The sequence below is a fragment of the Pristis pectinata genome, chromosome 4 (assembly GCF_009764475.1).
Source record: "Pristis pectinata isolate sPriPec2 chromosome 4, sPriPec2.1.pri, whole genome shotgun sequence".
In the NCBI taxonomy this organism is placed as follows: domain Eukaryota; kingdom Metazoa; phylum Chordata; class Chondrichthyes; order Rhinopristiformes; family Pristidae; genus Pristis; species Pristis pectinata.
The window spans coordinates 106,517,729-106,541,372 of NC_067408.1; the positions used below are offsets into that span (position 1 = coordinate 106,517,729).

At 38.9% G+C, this 23,644-nt stretch overlaps 1 protein-coding gene across 1 annotated transcript in view; it reads right to left on the minus strand.

Moving 5' to 3' along the window:
• Window positions 1-3,534: 3,534 nt before the first annotated feature.
• LOC127569581 (bromodomain and WD repeat-containing protein 1-like) overlaps window positions 3,535-23,644 on the minus strand; it is a 106,031-nt gene continuing 85,921 nt past the window's right edge. The window contains 5 exon segments of the mRNA XM_052014349.1: window positions 3,535-10,831; window positions 12,112-12,264; window positions 17,170-17,414; window positions 18,770-18,939; window positions 21,447-21,599. Of these exon segments, the coding sequence (XP_051870309.1) occupies window positions 10,107-10,831; window positions 12,112-12,264; window positions 17,170-17,414; window positions 18,770-18,939; window positions 21,447-21,599 (1,446 nt within the window). The 3' untranslated portion in view covers window positions 3,535-10,106.

A 23,644-nucleotide genomic window follows, 5' to 3' on the forward strand; every position in this document is an offset into this window, starting at 1 on the left:
TAAGATTGGAGGCGTTGTGGACAGCGAGGAAGACTTTCAAAGCTTGCAGAGGGATCTGGACCAACTGGAAAAATGGGCCAGAAAATGGCAGATGGAATTTAATGCAGACAAGTGTGAGGTGTAGCATTTTGGAAGGACAAATCAAGGTAGGACATACACAGTACATGGTAGGGCACTGGGGAGTGCGGAGGAACAAAGGGATCTGGGAGTTCAGATACATAGTTCCCTGAAAGTGGCATCACAGGTAGACAGGGTTGTAAAGGCAGCTTTTGGCATCCTGGCATTCATAAATCAAAGTATTAAGTATAGGAGTTGGGATGTTATGGTGAGGCTGTATAAGATATTGATGAGGCCAAATTTAGAGTATTGTGTGCAGTTCTGGTCACCTAACTATAGGAAGGATATCAGTAAGATTGAAAGAGTGCAGAGGAGATTTACTAGAATGTTGCCGGGTCTTCAGGAGTTGAGTTACAGGGAAAGACTGAACAGGTTGGGACTTTATTCCTTGGAGCGCAGAAGAATGAGGGGAGATTTGATAGAGGTTTACAAAATTATGAGGGGTATAGACAGAGTAAATACGAGTAGGCCCTTTCCACCTAGATTAGGAGAGATAACTACGAGAGGACATGGCTTTAGGGTGAAAGGGGAAAGATTTGGGGAGAACTTCTTCACTCAGAGTGGTGGGAGTGTGGAACGAGCTGCCATCTGACGTGGTAAATGCAGGCTCACTCTTAAGTTTTAAGAATAATTGGATAGATACATGGATGGGAGAGGTCTGGAGGGTTATGGACTGGGTGCAAATCAATGGGACTAGCGGAATAAAGTTTTGGCACAGACTAGAAGGGCCAAATGGCCTATTTTCTGTGCTGTAGTGTTCTATGGTTCTAATTCTGAGATGCTGAAGGATTTGAGTGTCCAAGTGCATAATTCACAAAAGGCTGCCATTCAAGTACAGCAGGTAATTAGGAAAGCTAACATAATGTTATTATTTATTGCTTGGGGAATTAAACACAAACTTAGGGAGGTTTTGCTTCAACTATAGTGCATTAGCGAGATCACATCTGGAATACAACATACACCATTGGTGTCCTTATTTAAGGAATAATGTAGATCTGCTGGGAGCAGTTTAGAGAAGCATTACTAGACTGGTATCTGGAATGAGTGGGTTGTCTCATGAGGAAAGCTTGGACAGGCTAGGCTTGTATCCATTGAAGGTCAGAAGAGCGAGAGGAGATGATTGAGAAGTGTAGATGTGGAGAAAGTGTTTCCCCTTGTGGGAAAATCTACAGCATTTAAGACAGATTTGAGGCTAAAAAAAATTCTTTCATAGGGACACGAGGCTTTGAAACTCCCTGCCTCTGTGGTGGAAACAGAGTTAGATATAGAATTCCAAAAAGCAATCGGGTGAAGGGATACCATGAGCAGACAAGAAATGGGAGTTGAAGTTACAGCCATTTTTGTTTAAAAAGCTGTGACACAGGCTCATGAGGCAGGTGACCTACTCCTGCTCCTAATTCATGTCTTTACACTTGTAAAAGAGAAACTCTAGCACAAATAAGGTTTCTACACAAGCACTACCAGTACAGTTACAACACTGGCATGTGCATCATGTGTAAAATTGCATCTTGGTCAAATGCAGGACAAATTGAATCTAGCTTGTTGCCACCCAATCCAATTGAGAGTAGGGGGAGCAGGGAAGTAGTGCAGGAGTGCCCAGTGTCTAGCTCACTCACAAAAGATTTTCCATATTAACTGGTGGTGGGGACATTGGTTCCTCCGTGCTGCACAAGTGCCTCAGGGACACAGGAGGACAGGAAGAAGAGTGGGAGAGCAATAGTGATGGAGGATTCAATGGTTAGGGGGACACACTGGCATTTGTGTGGCTATAGGTGTGATTCCAGGATGTTATGTTGCCTCCCTGGTGCCAAGGTCAAGGATGTCACTGATAGGAGAGGATGAACAGCCAGAAGTTGTTATCAACACTAATGTGAACCACAAATGTAGAAAAAGAAATGGGGCCCTGCAAGCAGATTTTTAAGAAGCTAAGAAAGCAGAATCTCAAAAGATAGTATCTTCAGGATTACCCTTAGTACAATGCACCAACAATACAGAATAGCAATACAAGAGAACAGAGCAACTGAATGAATGGCTGGAAGGGTAGGACGGGAGAGTGGGCTTTCAATTTGAGGCTGTAGGACTGTTTTTGATGACAGTGGAGTCACACTGGACAAATTTCACCACAGGGTGACTGGAAGCAATATCCTAGCAAGGGTGTCTGTTCAGGGAGCTTCAAACTTGCTTTGCAGGTGGATGGGAACCTTAGAGGGAAGTCAAGGAGAGAAACAAAGCTGGAAGTGGAAGTTAGAATAGGCAGTAGAAACAAAAGCAAGCAGCAAATGAGGTCAAAGAATGGAGAAATGTTAAAAGGTCAAAATTAAAGGTTCCGTATCTGAATGCACACATCATTCATAAACTAGATGAATTAATGGCACTAACAAAGGGAATTATATATGATCTAATTGCCATTACAGAAACATGGCTTTGGAAGACTGAAGCCAGCAGCTGAATAGTCAAGGATATCTGATATTTAGAAAAGGCAAGCAAGGAGCGAGAAGAAGAGGGTTCGTGCATTTAGGGCAGGAGATCAAATGGTAATTGACCTGAAACATCAGTTGTTTCCTTCCCACAGATACTGCCTGAACTATTGAGTACCCAGTGTTTTCCATTTTTCTGAGATCAGTACAGTAGTGAGAAATGATCTTTGCTCAATAGATGATGTAAAATTAAAATCAGTTTGAGTGGTGCAAGGACACTGCAAAGGGCAAAAGTAAAAATGTGTGGGAGTTTTTTTTCACCAAATAGTATATGTAATATTAGGTATGCCATAAATCAGGCAATTGGAGATGCATGTAATATGGGTAATGAAATAAACATTCGTAACATTAACCTACACTTAGATTGGACAAAACACATTTGCAATAACAAAGGGAAGGTTGAATTCATGGTGACTTTAAAAGAGAATCTAAAGATCTACACTTGTCCCTCTGTCTAATATAGTAGTCATGATAACAAAGCTGAGGGCGGGTAGAGTAGATACCCTTGATGAAAGAACAAATGAATGGCAGAAAGTTGATCTTGGGGTCAAATATGACACCAAGTTTACATATGGCCTGGTGTAGCCTCTCTCAATTACTGGAGGGATGAACAGAGATGGCAAGCAAAGAACAGAATCTGTAGTAGCGACTAAAAGGCAATTGTTTTGTTCTTCCCAAATTCCAGTTGGACATTTCTGCTCATCCAGAACTAGAGCTTGGACAGGCATTGTGACAGGGATAGGTATCAGCAGCAAAATTGAAAATGCCTCTGATTGGCTGAATGTGAATGAGAAATATGAAGGAGGGCTTAGGGACAGAGGTAACCGTAGAGGTAGGAAGTGATGCTGTTGCTGGTGTTTTCTGGTAGACCTACGTGGATAATACAACTCCCCACAAAATGCTGACCAAAATACAACTTTCTAAATGCTTTTTATTTTTAAACAATGATTTTATTTTTACAAGGGGAATCAGTTTTCTGCATAAAACTTGGAAAATAGCATAACCACAGCCACATACACTATTAATTTATACAATATGCTATGCTGCTAAGGCAAAATTTGCAGGTTTTCTAAATACTTACATATACACAATTTACAATAAATTGCCAAAAATGATAAAATAAACTGCCAATGTTTTTCCTTTCGTATCAAAGAAAACTGAAGTTTACCATTTTGGCAAACACCTCTCCCTGAATAATTTGATTCTTCAGTTTACACATATAAAGGGTTCCTGAGATCAAAATAGAAACAATTTGGCAAAAGCAATGTCCCAGGAAACTGAATAAACAACTATTTTTAAAGTAGAGACTTTGGAGCAAATCCGTACTTGCAACGTGTTTAAACTTTTAAGGAACAACTTTGAACCCATTTAGTTCTAATGCACACACTGGAGCTCATAGCCTTTTGCCTAAAGTCACAAGGTGGCCAGATCCTCGAAACAGTATGTAATTGCTGCTGCTCTCAGTGCAATAGTGGAGATTGTTCCTGCAGAAGTGGGCACCATCATGCTGTTAATCTCTCTCTCTCTCCCCCCAAAATCAGACACCCCACCACTAATCATAAACTTGTCTATGCAGGAGTAAAGATTAAAATTCATATCAGATACTCCAATTTGGCACTGCAGTATTCCGCTTCTGAAATTATGGAAATGGTGCTCTTCTCCCCAAATAAAACATCTAAACGCCATAATCACATCATCTGGGACATTGCACTTTATCACAAACATTAGCTTCCAAGATGCAAAGTCTATGGAAACATTATCCACTATATTACATAGTATACAACACAAATCATGAGTCATTTGTGAAAACCAAGATCTTAGTTAACTGCCTGTATTAAATCAAAATTAGTTAATTCTGTCATTATTTAATATTTTGAACATTTATACAAAATTCTTAAGTGTTACCTTTTTCAATACTGTACTGCTACCTGGAAACCCAAATGCATAGTCAATGACAGTAATTTCCATAAACTGATATAGTTAATCTTTGAACTAACATCTGAAGTGTTTACAATGTCAATATAAAAACAAAATTTTATTTTTTGTTCATTCCGAGCTTAAATTAAAAGGTAGTGAATCAACTCAGTCAGATGTTAACCATGCAGGGAAACTATTGTTAGGCTTGTTCATAAATTGAACTAGCTTTATAATTTTTGCAGCCAATTGAAGTGTTCTTTTTCATATAAAAATGACAAAAAACATGCTGAAAATGTGTTTCATGTCTGAAGAATAAAGGAAGGTTAATTTTTTTGTGGCAGTCTTTTGAAAGCCCATTTGCTCTGGAATAATAAACCTCTTTCTTTGTAAAAGAAGCAGAATATCCAAATCAACTGCAAACGTAATACAAAATGCAAGTGGAAATCATTGTTCTTGGTTATTACTCTTTTAATACATCATGCTTAAGAACAAAGATATCAAGCAACACATCCAGAAAATTAATTCACTGAAACGATTTCATCATTATCTGACAAGTGTGGCAATTTCAAAGTACATTTTCTGGGCAATTCCATTGTGCATTATATTATGCTCATAGAAACTATGTCTGAGAAACACAAGGTTTATAATTTGTCATCAAGGGGAATTATTGTTGTAATATGCATTTCAATGAGGGGAGAAAAAACAAGATGGGTTGCAGCCTGTGCACATGCACACAACAATTCAAAAAGAAATCACAACATTTCAGCTGTGCAACTGAATGGTACCAAATTCTGTCAATGCTTCCATTACCACTTATAACTTCAACCACAGTTCTATACTGTTAGCTAATAGGGGAAGGAGCAGGGTTATGTCAACACAAATTGTTTTGGCATCTCTCAGATTGGAGGTGGGGAAGGAGAACAGGGTAGGAAAATGAGGGAAGAATAAATAAGGTTCCTATTTCTGGTTACAATTCACCTCATTCCACTGTATTCTCCAAACGAGCAACCTTCTGGCATTAACCATCTAGGCACATTTTATAGCAGCTCAGGTGAAATTTCTTATTGAGAGTATTCAGAATCAGATATGATTCTGTTCAACCTGCTTATATTATTAAGGCTAAAACTTAGTGGAAGATGCCAAATCCTATGGAGTTGTACCCTTGCAACTTGATACCCAAATTTTATTTATTTTGCTGCAGATATTAACTTGCCTTTTTTAATTAAAATATATTAACATATCTTGAGAGACGTTATGGTGTTAATGTCTCCTGGTATAAAATGATTTTGGTTTGGCAACAGACTGATTGGCTGAATAAGGTAATGCAGTAAAGTATTGCCTTTAGTTACTAAGCTTTTATCTGTCATCCGTAATAAAACAACCCCACCTGTTTATATGATTAGTTTTACATCAATGCAAAATTATGAAGGGCAGGGCAGAGTTACAAAGCTTTGGATAGGTTATGGAATTATGGGATGGAGGGAGGGATGCTGAGACGTGTTGGGAAATAGATCCAAAACCTGTTGAAAGGTCAGCTTTCTCCACAGATGCTGAATACTCACAGCATTTTCTGTTTTAAAGCTGGAAAACAAATATAGGTCAATGCAGATTTTGTGCAGCCTCTAAATATTAGAGTGCCATTGGAGTAAGTCAATTGCAAAGTGCATTTTTTAAACTTCATATAGGAATTCTACCACATTTCATGGGGCAAATAGGATTTAAGGAGGGTTTGTGATGGGACAGGATATGTGGTGGTGGAAGAAAGTGCACAATAAAGCAAAGATTACTTCCTGTTGAGGTTGGAATGCATACTTTGCAGCAGCTAGTACCATGTATCCATTTCCTAAATTTACAACCATTTCTTTGCATTTTGTTGCTCAACGAGTTATTGGAATGGGCAAGAGAAAAACACATTTCAATAAATAAAGTTAAAGGTATCATGAAGATTTATAGTTTACAAGCAATTAATGATTACTTCAACGTGAGCATTGTGAGATAATTGAGGCCTTTCAAAATTATTTTTAAAAACTTGTCTTCTTTACATTCATTGACATATACTTGGGATTAGAAGGAACTCACTGATTCCACTAATGGTTTATTGCTCATTACAGGCATCAATTGTTTAACTAGTTAACAATTGCCTATGAAATATTAGCATCTGTGCAAATTATCCAGTCTTCTATAACTGAGCATAATTTTCAAACTGCACCAACTGATGCAGAATTTTCACCATTTTTACTTAAGTCAAAACATTATCAAGGGAATGTTTAACCCATAACAAAATTCCTTAGAAGATGACAATTCACAAGTTTTGATTTTTGATTAATGGAAGCAAAGAAAAATAAAATGAGAAACTACTTGGGGACAATTTTAACCTAACATCCACCAGAAAACTCAATCTTTTGCCAATGCTTGTTTTGTCTTTGCCAATCTTACTTACTGTTGAGGCAATGAAATGACATTGAATCCAAAGTAAACCGACATTCCACCTGAATCTATGGATTCCTTCCCCTACAAATTAGGCTAAAATTACCTGTTACATTTTATATAAAACCATAACCACTTCAAAGCACTCTCTCTCCATTTTGAAATGATATTAAAATCTGATAGCGGTAAAATTTCTGTAACATTCGAGTTAAACATGGGAAGGGATGGTGTGGCTTGCTGAGGCAAAACATAGTTTAATGTGTTCCTGAGGACAAATAACACCAAAAGATTATGAATATCATCTAGCATCATTGTAGGCACAGACAAAACTGAAGGCACCAAATCTCTTTTTCTAAGCACAACTCCACACCAATAAACTGTGGATGAGCTAAAAGGTCACTTGCTGTTACAGGCGGTTATACAGATTTTTAATAAAAAACCTATCAAATGGAGCAAAACTGGCTGCCACCATCATACTAAATCTCAGAAATCACACACTCTCAGAGTTCAACTGCCTCTTTTCCAGAGGTTATCATTTGGCATTCAAAGAACATTTTGCATATGAGAAATGCAAAACTTGGATGCATTTTTAAAAATAAATCCTATTTTTATAATTGAACAGAATAAAAAAAACTTCTAAAAATGACTTCATTGTTTTCCCTCCACCCCTCATCCTTGAAAAATTGTGTGTGGTAAATGGGAATTGATGCAGGCAATAGGACAACATCTCTGAAGACTGATGGCTATTGGTCCCACTCTGGAAAAAAAAGCATTGCAAATTCAGAAATTTAAATCCTCTGTGCGCTCTTTGAAAAGCTAACTGGGCAAGAAGTGGAGGTTTAATTTAACTGGTATCTTAGTTTTTTTTGCAAAGACTGGATATAGAGATAAAAATGAAAGGAAAATCTAATTTGGAAAAACTAATCTGACCAACTACTGGTTTAAGTACAAATTAAATACTTCCTTAAATAAATGGCTCACCATAAACCAAAGTGAAATTTGCAATTTCTTGTTAAAAAAAAGCTACAACAATACAGCAGTTTTGCATTGACCTTCAAATTCATTTATGATACCATCTCTTGGAATATAATATTAGCAGTGCATCAACATCTTCAGTAAACAAGTCAATCTTGTATCATGTGGGGTACAATATAGATTTGAACAAATATTATAAATAGGCAGAAGAATCCCGACTGTTAGAAATTGGGAAAATTTATTCCAATGCATTGCATTCCCGACATTACAAAATAATGGAATCAGTTTTCTTGTGGCATTCCAGTGAAGTTTGTGGTCTGTAATATATAACCAAGTTGAAGACATTATCAAAGGGGATACTATCTACCAACACTTGAGCATCAGTGAGTTACTGCAGATCCAGTCAAACATAGTGTGCCAACCCAGGTGACTTTTGCTGAAGCAACTAGCAAATAACTTGGAATTTAAAAATCACACACCAGGTTCTTTAGTGTAGCATTGTGCCAATGAACACCATGCAAAACTCCCATTATTTGTTGCTGGCTAATTTCAGTCTATGCAGTGCTAAGGGCATAACAGTTAATCAGATGGGTGGAAAAATAACAGGTGTCCCTATTACAATCCAAAACTAGGTATGTACCTCTTTGCTAGGTGGTCTAGATCATGTTTGGGTTAAAAACACCCAAATCACTTCAAAACTATGGCTAGCTAAGTGTAAGTGCTCACCAGCTAAACACATGGACACTCAACCTGATATTACCTACATAATTGCACCTCAGTGCGAATCACTGCCTTTAAAGTTAGAGAGCAACAAAGATGACCTAATTTTACAAACTCTGTAAATGGATAAAGCATCAGTTGAAAGTATAGGTTGAAGGTACAATTAATGTACTGCACATTTGGGAAAATAGCATTATTTTGGAATAATCATGTCATTTATTACGGCGAGTGTGCACCATATCACTCCAGAGTTAGTAAGTTAATGCATGCATGGAGTTCACTCAAATCACCGTTTTTTTAATGAAATATTTGAAAATGCCTTTAATAAAGGACTCCTTTTTAAGACTACCTTCTGGCTATCATTGAACATTTGCATAGATGTTGAGGCATTAACAAGTTGAATGAAATAAACCAGGCTGGATTAATTTTTTAACAAGTTACCAGAAAAACAGAGGTAAAACAGATTTTAAACCAGATTGCATCCAAGTACATTTTTCTCCTGCATTTTCTAATTTATCTGCTTCTAACTTAACCTTTATCCCCCTCAGTTCAATTCCAAGCCATCCCTCATATTCCAAAAAAATGCTCAGATTCTGCACTACCTGTATAAGACTGGCACAGTATGAATATTTATCTTCTCTTTACTCTCAACCTTGCAAAAAAAATGGAAAATATGTTATATATTCTGAGCATTAAGGCCAGTAGCAAACATTGCTTTATTCTGTCCTTTAACCAAACAGGGATCTGAAAATTAATCAGGCAGTTACTATAGCTGCTGACTAGACAGACAACTTAAAGGATAAAAAACACCAACAGATTAAATTATTATTCATCCAAACAGGGTATACTGGGGTTAGGACAAAGTTACAGACTTTTGTTCAATTTTGCACACCTACTTTAAAGAAATTCTCATCTTTTCAACCTTTCCATACTGCAGTGCTATTTCCTTCTCTTAAACTCATCCCCTTCCAAAAATAAGTCTCTAAATCAGTATTAAAGTACACATTTTAGACAAAAATATTTGACTTGAACACAAATTCGATTAAAGGAGTCATTATCACAAATCTTGAGATGGATGCAAAACGTTCCTTCCTGATTCATAATCCAGTACCTAAATGCAAACAAAAACTGCTTTGACTATTGAAGAGACAGATATGCTCTCAATTGGCTTAAATACATGCAAGGCAGTAAAAATAAATAATTTTTGTAGTGCTCAATAGGAGACAAATGCAAATTGCAGACTCTTTTCTAGCATGGTCCACAGACATTACTAGAGTTGTCTTATGTCCTTTTTCATTATCTTGTGCTGTTAAATGTTGCTTAATGTTTGCAGTGTCAACCATGATTTTTGTGTCCGTGAACAGCCAGCTTTCCCCCTTCCCCAGAAAATAAATCCAGAAAAATATAAATATAATCCCTGAAATTCTAGAGAAAAAAATTCACAGTGGTACAATGCCAATAAATGGCTGCCTCTCAATCTCTCACTCTCATGGGTATCCGCCGTACCCGTCCAGACCTGGATATTCCATGGTTAGCAACCTCATTATGTAAGACACCATCCGTATCGGAATCATAATCATCATATCTTACAGTCCTTCTGCCTTGATTTCTGGTCCTTATTGCAGATGGTCTACAAACACAATCTCTTTTGACATAATCAGAGTCGTCATCATCATCTCCCTCTTCACTGTCCAAGACATTTTGCTGTTTCTTGTATTCTAATCTGCTGGTGCCTTTTTTAGTGAGAGCTTTGTTTTTTCCTCTCCGTTTACCTTTATTAGGTCTCCCTTTCTTCAATTTTATCTTCATTTTAACTTTTGACTTTCCTTTCATATTGTAATCACTATCTAAGTCAGAAACAGATCCAGATTCAGAGTCTGTCTGTGATTTTGATTCAGAACTGGAGCTTGAGCTGCCTTCAGATCTAGAACCAGTTCTGCTACTTGAACTACATTTGCTGTGAACCATTTCCTCCTCCTGCTGCTGCTGTTGCTCCTGGCTATCAGACAGAGAGTCATCATCTTCCAAAACATTGACATTTTTTCTTCTTTTACCACCACCAAATATCTCATGATCCCTCTCTGGCTGCGAGTCTTCTTCCTCAGAATCACTCAAGATCTTGCGTTTCTTAGCTGCTGTAGTCTGACGGACCAATTTTCTGTTGTGTCCATTTATCCGAGTACCACTAGCAGCTGTTTCTGTAACAGAACAGAAATGTTTTAATTTGAAGAGAGATATAAAGCAAGCAAAAATTAGAAAGAGCCGAATAGGAATCTTTGGTAGCCGTTTTAAAAAAATATAATCTGCAATTGGGAATATGAGAATGGTGGTGAAACACTAGTTAAGGGCCTGAACTTAGCAGGGACATGGCAGCATTTGCCCACATAACTGTCAAGACATCAGTGCATATGCAGAAAACCCAAAGCTGTGGTCGGTCATTCGGTGAAGCTTTTCGAAATGTTCTCCAATGTTGACTGGAGACCAGAATTGTGCAATTCCCCACCAAACAATGTTGAATCTGCACAAATAATTTGTGCCAAGTTGGATGATGATTTCAACATAAGGGAGCAAATGAAAGGGATTAGATAGATGGAAACTGAGATTTTTTTTAAACAAATTGTATTGGTTGCCAAATCAGGTAACATGGAAAGAAAGCTTCTGCCAGACAGCTAACCAACTGTTTTGTGGATAGTTCTTGTTCTGGACATCATGGGATCCAATGGTAAGCACAGTCAGCATACAATGCCTCAAAAGGGATGTATCCAGCTCTGGGAGAACTGCACTAGGCTCTTTGGTGATCTGTGGCAAGCTTGACTGCAAACTCTGAGCCAAAATTGAACAAAAAAAATTGTTTTAAAGAAAAATATTTTGCAACTTGCAAGTGTTTTTTTTATTAATGAGGGAGTAACCAGAATAATAGATCAATCTGATATTTTTAATCAATAATTCCATGAGATATTACAAAATCCAGCTGAAAGCCTATAACAAGATTCTGCCAAGTTTAAACTTCTAATCCAAATAAAATGGAACTGCCAATATGCTGTTGTGTATCAAAATGTCAACATAGGTCATTTGTGGAAAACTTCACCATGGGGACTTAAACCTACAATCTTCTGATTGACTGAGTATGCCAAACTAAATCATGCCGACTCTTAAAAACGATAGGACAACCAAGTTATCTGATAACTGAAATAAAATAAGCAGTCAAATTATGATGCCAATTTAACATTCAACTTTCCTCAGGGAAATATTTTAATGTAAATAATTCATAACCAATGAAGTACACTAAATACTGGGACCCAAAGTGCACAGTAAAAGATGGTAGATTGTATGGATTGTGTGGCCAGTCTCATCTGAATTACTATGCAAGTTAAGTAGAAATGAGTCAAATTTTGAGATTCATATCCTGAAGTTATCCAAAAAAATGGCCAATACATTTCATTGCATATATAAAAATCAGTGATTTAATCATACTCACCTATTTTGTGTTTAGGTAAGATGCGCTTTCTTACAGTCCTACTGCTGCCTGCCACACATTCTGTCCAAGTAACATTTGGAGAAGAGGTCGAAGATTTCACAGTACAATTATTCTCTTCAGCAGAACTTTCACTGGAGTCTCCACTTCCTGATACTATGAAATACAATATTGTAGAAAGCAGCTTATCTTTGTTTGGTTTACTCAGGTACACAATTCCTTTCTAATTCATTGTTTTCATACAATCACAATAACTTACAGCACAGGAGGAAGCTATGTGTCCCATCGTATTCACGCCAGCCAACAAAAAATTTGCTGTTCCAATTCGAATTCCCAAGTCTATGTCCATTGCCTTGCATGGTACTTCAACCGCACAACCAAACTTCTTTTTAAAATAAATGTAGAGTTTTTCTGCCCCAGATGATTTCAGACAAACAAATTACGTCTTCAATTCCCGACCGATTTCAACTCCCCTTTTTACCAATTACATTAAAGCAACAGCAGTTGGTTATTTATTCTAAACCCTAATAATTTTACCAACGTTCCAAAGAAAACAACCCCAGGTTGGTCAATCTTGCTTCATAGTCAAGTTTTTCAGTCTAAACACCATCTTTGTAATTCCCCTCTATACTCTTTGCTATTATCACATTCCCCCGGAATAAGCTGACTTTAACTATACATGTTATGTGGCACAGAAGTCATTTATGGAGTTCCAACAGAATCTCTCTATTACATTCCTTGCTTTGCCAATAAAGAAATGCACCACATAGACTTCTTTAGCCACCCATGTTACGCAAGGTGTCAGAGAATGCATCACACAGCTCAGAATGAGGCACATTGGCTCGCCATGGGAAATCTTGTCTTACAAATTTAACTGAGGATTTTGAAGAGGCAACCAAGAGGACTGACAAGAGCAGAGTGATAGATGAGGCCTACATGGTCTTTAGCAGGCTTTTTACAAGGTCCTGCATGGTAGACTGGTCCGGAAGGTGAGATCACGTGGGATCTAGGGTAAGCTAGTCAATTGGATACAAAATTAGCTTGGTGGAAGGAGTCAGATGGTGGTAGTGTATGGTTGCTTTTCATTTCAGAGGTCTGTAACCTGTGGTGTGCAGCAGGGATCAGTGCTCCATCTCCTTTTGTTTGTCATTTATATTAATGAATTGGATTAGAATGTAGCTGGCATGATTAGTAAGTTTGCAGACACCAATTTGTGGTGTGGTGGACAGCAAAGGAGGTTGATTTAGATCCTGTTTCAACAGGACCTAAATCAACTGGGAAAGAGGGCAAAGGAATGGCAAATAGAATTCAACTCAGACAAGTGTGAAGGGCAGGACATACACACTAAATGACAGGGCCCTGGGAGTGTTGTAGAACAGAGAGACCCAGAGGTATAAGTACCCTGAAAGTGGTTCTATGTACGAGGGAACCCACTAGGGCTTCCATCAGAACAGCCTGATCTGGCAGGGCATGGCTAGAGTTTCTACTCCAGTTTGAAAATCCCCATACTTTTGAGTATGACGCAAGTTTCATGAGCTTACAAAATGTTTCAAGATGAACTACAAAACCATTTAAAACTGCTTTCTCACAGATACAAAATCAGAAGCAGGCCACTCAGCCTCTCAAGCCTGTTCTGGCATTTAATACAATGACAGCTGATCAAATTGTAAACCCAACACCCCTCTAATAGCAGTAATCTTTAACCCCACCCCTTTGCTTATTTACCCATCTTAAAAAATAATTCAAAGTCTCTGCTTCTACCATTCTTTGAGGAATACAATTTCAAAGACTATTCACTCTCCAACAAAAAAAATTACATCATCCATCTTAAATGGGCAAACCTTAAGTTTAAACAGTGACCATCTAGTTTTAGGTTGCCCTACAATGGGGCAACCTGCCCATTCCAGATCTAAGTCTTGTAAACCTCTGAACCGCTTCCAATGCATTTATATCCTTCCTCAAAGAGAATAGTAATCCACTCAGTACTCCATGTGGTCTCATCAGTGCCTTATATAACTAAAGCACATCTTCCCTGCTTCTGTATTCAATTCCCCTAAGAAATAATAACATTGTTAGCTCTCCTAACTACTTTCAGCACTTTGTGCCGAAACACTAATGGTTGGAATCATATCATTTGAACCCTTTTCAAATCATGCACTTGGACACCAAGATCCCTCTGTATCTCAGAAAGCTGCAACCTCTTGTCATCTACATGATATGCTTTATCTTTACTTTTTTCCTGCCATAATGGACAACTTTACATTTTCCAACTTTACATTTTCCAACATCGAACCATTTGTTCGATCTTTTCTCATTTAGTTAACCTATCTACATCCTTTCCCGGCTCCTATGTCTCTTCACAACTTAAAACCTATCTTTGTGTCAACAGCAAATTTGGCCATCATACCTTTGGTACTTTCATCCAAATTATTTATGCGTCAAGCTTTCAGCATTGTCGGAACTACACAAAGCTTGGCAAATGGTGAGTATCACATCAAGCTCCTATAGTGCACCTTGTACATGATGGAAAGGCTTTGAAATGTCAAGAGGAGATTCAATTGTGACAGGATACCCACCCTCTGATCTGCTTTTCCAGGTAAAATGTTTATGTGGTTAACTCAGTTGAGTTTATGGTCAAAGGTGACCAGTGGATGTGGGTAGATAGTTAGATTCTCTCTCATAGAACTTGGTAATTGCCTGGCACTCTTGTGGCATGAATATTACTTGCCACATTTCTGCTCTAGCCTAAACTGTGCATGCAGACATGGAACTGCTTCATTTGCTGAGGACTCGTGATGAAATTGAACTTTGTGATCTGCAAACAATCCCACTTCTGACCCTGAGAGAATGTAAATCATTGATGAAGCAGGTGAAAATGGTTGGGTCAAGGATATTGCCCCGAGGAACTCTAACAGTGAGGTTCTGGGATTTGGATGACTGACATCTAGCAACCACAATCTTCCTTTGTGCAAGGTATGATTCCAACCATTAGAGTGTTTGCCCTTGAAGCAGGGTCCTTGATGCCACAGTCTGTCAACTTCTGCCTTTATGTAAAGGTCAGTCACTCTCACCTGATCTTTGGAATTCAGGTTTTTAGTCCATGTTTCAGGCCTGAAGTCAAATGATCCTTGTGAAATCCAAACTGGGCATCTGTGAGCAGCTTACTGGACAGTGTGTTCCATTTGATAACATTCTGATCAACATTTTATTGATGAATGATAGTAGACTCATTCGGTGGTAATTAACCAGAATGGATTTGTCCTGCTTTTTGAACAGGATATACCAGCAACATCCACAATGTCACTATTGCACTGAAACAGCTCAGCTAGAATCAAGGCTAATCTGGGGCTGAAGTCTTCAGTATTGCTGCAGGAATGGTTGCTGATCTCATAACCTTTGCAGTATTCAGTGATCTCAGCTGTTTCTTGCTATCACATGAAATGAATTGATTTAGGTGATGACTAACTTCTGTAACAGTGTGGACCTCAGGAGGAAGCCAAGATGCTTCATGTACATGAACATGGTTGCAAATATTTCAGCCATGTTCTCAGTAAGCACCTGCTTCTGTATGCTAAATTTCTTTGTTCCCTGTATGAGGACCCCAAAATCCCTTTGTTCCACAGCTTTCTGCATTCCTTTTCCATTTAAATAATCTGTTTTATCATTCTTCCTTCCAAAATGAAAAACTTCACTTTTTCCCACATTATACTCCATTTGCCAACTTTTTAAACTTAGCAACCTCTCTCTACAAGCTGTTTTAGCCTCCTGATATTTTGCCGTCCCCTAACTTTTGTATTATCTGCAAATCTGGCTACAGTACATCTGCTTCTTTCCCCTAAGTCAATAATATACATTGCAAACAACTGCAGTCCTAGCATTGATCCCTGTGGCATCCCACTGGTTACAGGTTGCCAACCTGATAATATCCCCCCATCCCTATTCACTGCTGCCTGATGATTAGCCAATTCTCTATCCACGCTAATATATTTGTGCTTGAACACTCACCATTTCCTCATAAATGAAACTCATTGTCCTAACACCAATTTAGGTTCAGTTTAGGGCAGGCACGTGTAGTGGTTAGTGTAATGTTATTATAGTGCCAGCGACCCAGGTTCAATTCCGGCCACTGTCTGTAAGGAGTTTGTATGTTCTCCGTGTCTGCATGGGTTTCCTCCAGGTGCTCCGGTTTCCTCCCATATTCCAAAGACGTACGGGTTAGGAAGTTGTGGACATGCTATGTTGGCACCGGAAACGTGGCGACACTTGCGGGCTGCCCCCAGAACACTACGCAAAAGATGCATTTCACTGTGTGTTTCGATGTACATGTGACAAATAAAGATTTTTGCAAAATCTTGTTTCAGCTTTGTAATCTTGGCCTTTCCCTGATACTATTTATTAGCAGTCTGTTTTTCTTTTTTTTCCATTTTGTTAAACCTGACAACAGTATGACTGCTACCAGCAGACTGCTCTTTCAATGATATCCTGTGAGTTTCCCAGTTTCATTGCCCAGAAGTTGTCCAAAGTTCCTCAATCTCATTCTCTGTTTACATATGGGTGTTGCTCTGGACCCTAGCCATGCAGCATAAACCACTATAAGAATCAGCCAGAACAGATTATCCCACAAAGATGTCACTGATCCTTATAATGCCATCCACAGATTTTTAATCAATTGCCTTGTATTATTTTAAAAAATCTCAATTTGCAGCCATTTTTTCTTCAAACCAGCAAAAGATCATTACAAGGAACTAGTATTTTATATACACACTGTTAAGTTCAAGCAAACTATTTCTCTAGCTTGGTTTGGAACAGGATTGACCTTTTAGAATCCTACTCTCATGTCATGCAGGGCAAGAAAATTGAGGGGCAGAAATAAGTAGGAGAGTTAATCAAGACCTCAATGGCCAAGAAAATAAAATGCACAGACATTAACATAGAACCTAGCATTGTGCCATATCTCCATCTAAAATTTACTATGGCCTACTATAAAAAAAAGTTATATATTACTTTTATTGTAGCTAAACATTCCATACAAATTAAAAACTATTCAGTTCCTTTGCTCACCTGTTGTTGATCCAACCGACCCGTTGAGTAAATCTTTTCTTCCTTCTTTCTTTACAGTTAGGGCAGGTGCCCTGGCCCTTGTGTTTCTTACTCTGGGTAATGTAGAAGAATGCTCAGAAGCATCACTGGAGGCACTATCACCAGTGCCACTTGTGCTGTTCTGAGATGAACTTAATGAGGTAGATCTTTTGCAAAGATGTTCAGCTTTTGCTTGAGGCTTCACTGGTTTCCGTTTTCGCTCTGGACTAAAGATTGGATAGAAACAAAAAAAATGCTCGAGATGATTGCTGGATATTTTCTTGAAATTATAAACGCTAATCAAATGGTGGTCCCAGTAGATAATAATCCAAGGAATGTTTGCTTAGGGATAGCAGAGTATTATATTTCAAACTACTTAGACTTGATTCCTATGAAAGCAAGAGTGGTGTTGATGTACATAAATACCCCAAACATTTTGTTTATGTACATCAACACCATTTTATGTCCCTTTTATTTTCCAAAGTTTTGCATTCATGCAAACTGCATTCTCCAACCAAGGACCTGAGAGGAATCTTTTTGCAGAAACTACAAATCCATTGATGTTTCCCTTATAAAGTCATGGAAATTGTTCTTTTTTTCCCCCAAATCCTCATTTGTGCATCCTGCTCTGAACATCTGAAGAAAGTATTCCACTTAAGACCCCTAGTCAAATGATTTTCTTTTCACATGTTGTGTTAAAAGGTTCTTCATACATACCTTGGTTTTCTTTCAAGGCTATCAGAACTTGCCTTTCCCATTATCTATAATGTGAGATCACTGAATTTGATATGAAAAAAAATTTTCTGCCATCATTAACATCCATCTCATTTAGCATCAGAATATTCCATATCTGTGCCAGTGATTGAAATTAATTTTAGTATATACAATAAAACTTTGATAATCCAGCACACTCAGTACTTTGATGCCAGGCCAGCAGATTAGGTGTTATTTCTATTAATACCCCAAAACATTTTTAATTCACTTTTATGAAAGATATTTCAGAGTATTTTAATAAATTTCAAACTGGAAAATGAGCATTGGAACTGGGGGCCTGATGAATAGGAAGGAAGGGAGTGCGAGAACCAGCACCCCAATGAAAGAGAAGGGAGCATGGCAAACATCATCTTTGAGCCAGATGCTGAACCATCAGGATTTATCAGCTTGCAGATTATCTAAGTTTTACTTTAATTTGTGTAGCCACTTGTTACAATGTTGCATGGAATTAAAATGAAATATTAAAAATCCCACATTTTGAAGAACATGGTTTTATTCATTACATTCAACTACAATTAACTGTTAGTAAACATTGTGCTTTATCACCCTACCAATACTTTCTGAACATTCAAAACATTAAATTCAATCCATTTTCCACTTTTTCCTGCCAAAAGGAAACTTGTCTCAAGTTATTTAGCAATAAAATTCCTTAAAATGCTCCAAAAATTGGTGTAACAGAGTATTCCCCGGCCCACCAAGTTAGCTGGTGACACAGCTCATTTGTTTCTAAGTGATTTTTTTTTAAATGACCACTGGTTTAATCTTTGTAATTTTGTTTAAATAAAATATTGCAATGCAAATTTCTTACCTGGATCCTCTGCTGCTCGACTTAGAGGCATCAGAACTGTGTATCCGTTTCTTGCATCTCCATTTATGTTGATTCCTTTTATTATAGTTTTGAGCAGTTTTGTAATCAGAGATGATTTTTCGAATTTGGTTCTCAAAAAATGCAGACAGTCTCAGAGTCATGCTATATATCTATTTGTTGGGAGAAACAGATTGCTTTCTTAAAAAGCTATGACTCATAGCACAACAACTTTGTAATGGAATTAATTATATCAGTCTTTCAAAATCAATATTGAATGTTTTTTCTTTTCCTCATTCTCTTGAAGATACCAATTTATAACAAATACAGTTCCCATAATTATGGGCCTCAGTTTAAACCATTCTATACAAGTCAAAAATAGGTAAGAGGAAACTTTAAAGGGAAAAATTACTATCACAGTTGTTGTTACAGTTTCACAGTTCCAAGTACCCAGCTTCAATTCCAATTTCAGATCCTGTCTATATGCACATTTTCTCTATGATGATCAAGTAGGTTTCCTCCAGGTGCTCTAATTTCCTCCCTCAACCCAATGACATGCTGGTAGGGATAATTTACAGTAGCCAATTAGTATAGGTAAATGGCAAAAAGGATCAAAGGGGTGTTAACCATATGTGTGAAAGAGTAAGCTGCAAGGGAACAGGAAAATAAGGATTGGGGAATGGACCAAATGGGAATGCTCCCCATCAGAACTGGCATGGACCCTATGCTGCCAAGTAGCTTCCCTCTTTACATTGAACAGGACGGCACAGGCCCTTCAGCCCACGATGTTGTGCCAAACTAATTAAACAAATGATTCCTAATTAATCTAATCCCCCTTCCCCATACATTGACCATATCCCTCCCTTCTCTGCATATTCATGTGCCTAAGAGCCTCTTAAAAGCTCCTATGCTTTCTGCCTCTACCACCACCCCAGGCAGTGCATTTCAGGCGCCCACAATTCTGTGTAAAATAAAAAATTTGTCTTGCACATCTCCTTTGTACTTTTCCCCTCTCACCTTAAATACATTCCTTCCAGTACTGGACATTTCAATCCTGGGAAAGAGATACTGGTTGTCTACTCTACGCCTCACATAATTTTATAAACTTCTACCAAATCTCTCCTCGGCCTCCGCCACTCTAGAAGTTGGACAAGCCCTTCTCCTCCATATCAGGCAGCATCCTGGTAAACCACCTCTGCAACCTCTCCAAAGCCTCCACATCCTTCTTATAATGAGGTGACCAGAATTGAACACAATACTCTAAATGTGGCCTGACCAGAGTTTTATAAAGGTGTAACATAACTTCCTGGCTCTTGAACTCAATGCCTCAACTAATGAAAGCAAGCATGTTATACGCCTTCTTTACCACCCTATTAACTTGTGCGGCCACTTTCAAGGAGCCATGTATCTGGACCCCAAGATCCTCCTGTTCATCAATGCTGTTAAGGATCCTGCCATTAACGGTGTACTCCCAAAGTGCAGCACCTCACACTTGCCCGGATTAAATGCCATCTGCCACTTCTCCACCCATATATCACTGTATCCTCTGGTAATCTTCTATGCAATCCACAATGCCACCAATCTTTGTGTCATCTGCAAACTCACTCACCCACTCCCAGTACAGATCCCTGCGTAACACCACTGGTCACATCAGAATAAGACCCATCCACCATTAGCCTCTATCTCCTATGGGCGAGCCAAATTTAGATCCAATCAGCCAAGACACTGTGGATTCCATGCATCCTAGTTTTCTGGATGAGCGTACTATGCAGGACCTCATTGAATGCCTTACAAAAATCCATGTATACAACATTCACTGCCCTCCCATCAATCAACTTTATCACATCATTGAAAAATCCAGATTAATCAGACATGACCTGCCCCACATCAAGCCATGCTGACAGTCCCTAATTAGACCATGCTTCTCCAAATGCTCATAAATCCTATCCCTAAGGATCCTCTCCATTAATTTCCTGACCACTGATGTGAAACTCACTGGTCTATAATTTCCAGGATTATCCCCGTTTTCCTTCTTGTACAAAGGAACAGCATTAGCTACCCACCAGTCCTCTGGGACATCTGTGGCTGGCAAAGATACAAAAATCTTGGTCAAGGCCCCAGCAATCTCATCTCTCGCCTCTGTCAATAATCTGGTGTATATCCCATCAGGCCCTGAGGACTTATCCACCTTAATGTTTTTCAAGAGATGTAATACTACATCTTCCTAATCTCAAAATGCCTTAGCATTTTAGCATGCTCTACTCTGACCTCACTATCCTCTACATCCTTCTCCTCAGTACATACTGATGCATTTAGGATCTCACCCATATCCTCCACCTCTAAGCAGAAGTTCCCTACTTTAACCTTGAGCAGTCCTACCCTCTCCCTCGTTAACCTCGTGCTTGATGTATGTGTAGAATGCCTTGGGATTCTCTTTAATCCTATTCGCCAAGGAGTTATATGGAGTTATAAGAACTGCTGGCATTTCCTTGCAAAATTAGCTTCTTGACTTGTGTAATATGTCAACGTGAGTGGCAATGAGTGGGCAATACCACTCTACCGGATTCTTTACAACTCCACTGGATTCTTATCTTTCGTAACTTCAAAAATGCATGCAAAATTTAAGGACAGTTTCTGCAAATGTCTATCACAGTCAACTATCAATGTTTATTCAGCTTACCTTAGACTTTTTGTTTGGGGAATAAGCTTTAGCATTGCTAAAGATTAATCGCACATCTTTGCAAAGATCTATTGGACTTTCATAATTTTCCATTTCTAATATTTCTTTTATAGTCCCCAAGTCCATTGGAGTGTGTATAATATCCCTGTAATCCTAAATATGAATCAAAATTTAGAAACACCAAACATTCCATAACTGCTCCTTCCTTACAACAAAATATATTCATTTTCAATGCAACTTAAGAAAATGGCAAAATTTAAACAGCAAATTAAAAATGCACACTTCATCCAGTCCATTTTCAACACATCTTACTTGTCTGATAACAAGAACAAAGTCTCAACAGATCTCCATTTCCAGTAAGTATTTTGTAACAAGGTAAAACAAAATTGCTGAATTAAGGATATTCTCCATCTGAAACAAAAACTTGCTACAGAAGATTTCTTCAAAAATCAAGCAGGGATCAAGCAGCAGTAGCCAGGTCTCTGGCACTGGGACTGGTCCTGCTGCTAAGGGAAGGGAGGAGAAGAGGAGGGTAGTAGTGATAGGGGACTTGATAGTCAGAGAAACAGATAGGAGGTTCTGTGGAAGTGAGCATGAATCCCGGATGGTATGTTGCCTCCCAGGTGCCAGGGTCCGGGATGTCTCTGATCGGGTCCACAGGATTCTTGAGCAGGAAGGAGAACAGCCAGAGGTCGTGGTTCATGTTGGTACCAACGACATAGGTAGGAAGGGGGATGAGGTCCTGAAAAGAGAGTTTAGGGAGCTAGGCAGAAGGCTGAAGAACAGGACCTCAAGGGTAGCAATCTCGGGATTGCTGCCAGTGCCATGTGATAGTGAAGGTAGGAATAGCAGGAAATGGTAGATAAAATGCGTGGCTGAGAAGTTGGTGCAGAAGGGAAGGTTTTAGATTTTTTGATCATTGGGATCTCTTCTAGGGAGGGTGGGACCTGTACAGAGAGGACTGGTTACACCTGGACCCGAGGGGGGCCAATATCTTCGCAGACAGGTTTGCTAGGGTGGTTCGGGAGGATTTAAACTAGTTTGCGAGGGGGATGGGAACCAGAGGGGTACGTCAGAGGAAGTGGATGGGGAAAAGTCAGATCTAACATGCAGGGAGGCTTTGAGGAAGGAGAAGCAGAGTACAGGCTAGAAAAGTAGTAAGGTGGATGGAATAAGGGAGATGAACTGAGAGCTTGGATAAGTACATGGGACTATGATATTGTGGCTATTACAGAGACATGGCTGACATCGGGGCAGGAATGGATATTGAATATTCCTGGTTTTCAGTGTTTTAAAAGGGATAGGGAGGGGGGGAAAGAGGAGGAGGGGTGGCGATACTGTCTGGGACACAGTTACAGCTGCAGAAAGGGTAGATAATGTAGAAGGATCCTCTCCAGAGTCAATATGGGTGGAAGTTAGGGATAAGAAAATGGCAGTTACCCTTCTGGGAGTATTCTATAGGCCCCCCCGGTAGCAGTAGGGATACTGAGGAGCAAATTGGGAGGCAGTTTTTGGAGAGTCGCGAAAATAACAGGGTTATTATAATGGGAGACTTCAACTATCCAAATATTGCTTGGCACCTACTTAGTGCCAAAGGTTTAGATGGGAGCGCAGTTTGTTAAGTGTGTCCAGGATGGATTCCTGATGCAGCATGTTGACAGGCCAACTAGAGGGAATGCCATCTTAGATCTAATTTTAGGTAATGAACCGGGTCAGGTGACAGATCTATCAGTGGGTGAGCATTTGGGCGACAGTGACCATTGCTCCATAACCTTTAGCATTGTCATGGACAGGGATAGGAGCAAAGAGGACAGGAAGATATTTAATTGGGGGAAGGAGAATTATGAGGCTATAAGGCGAGAACTTGGGAGGGTAAATTGGGGTGACATTTTTGAAGGGAAATGTACTATGGAGATGTGGTCGATGTTCAGGGATCTTTTGCAGGATGTTAGGGATAAATTTGTCCCGGTGAGGCAGAGAAGGAATTGTAGGGTGAAGGAACCGTGGGTGATGAGAGAGGTGGAACAACTAGTTAGGAAGAAGAAGGTAGCATACATAAGGTGTAAGCAGCAAGGATTGGACAGTGCGCGTGAGGAATATAGAGTAGCAAGGAAGGAGCTTAAGAAGGGGCTGAGGAGAGCAAGAAGGGGACATGAAAAGGCTTTGGTGAGTAGTGTTAAGGAGAATCCCAAGGCTTT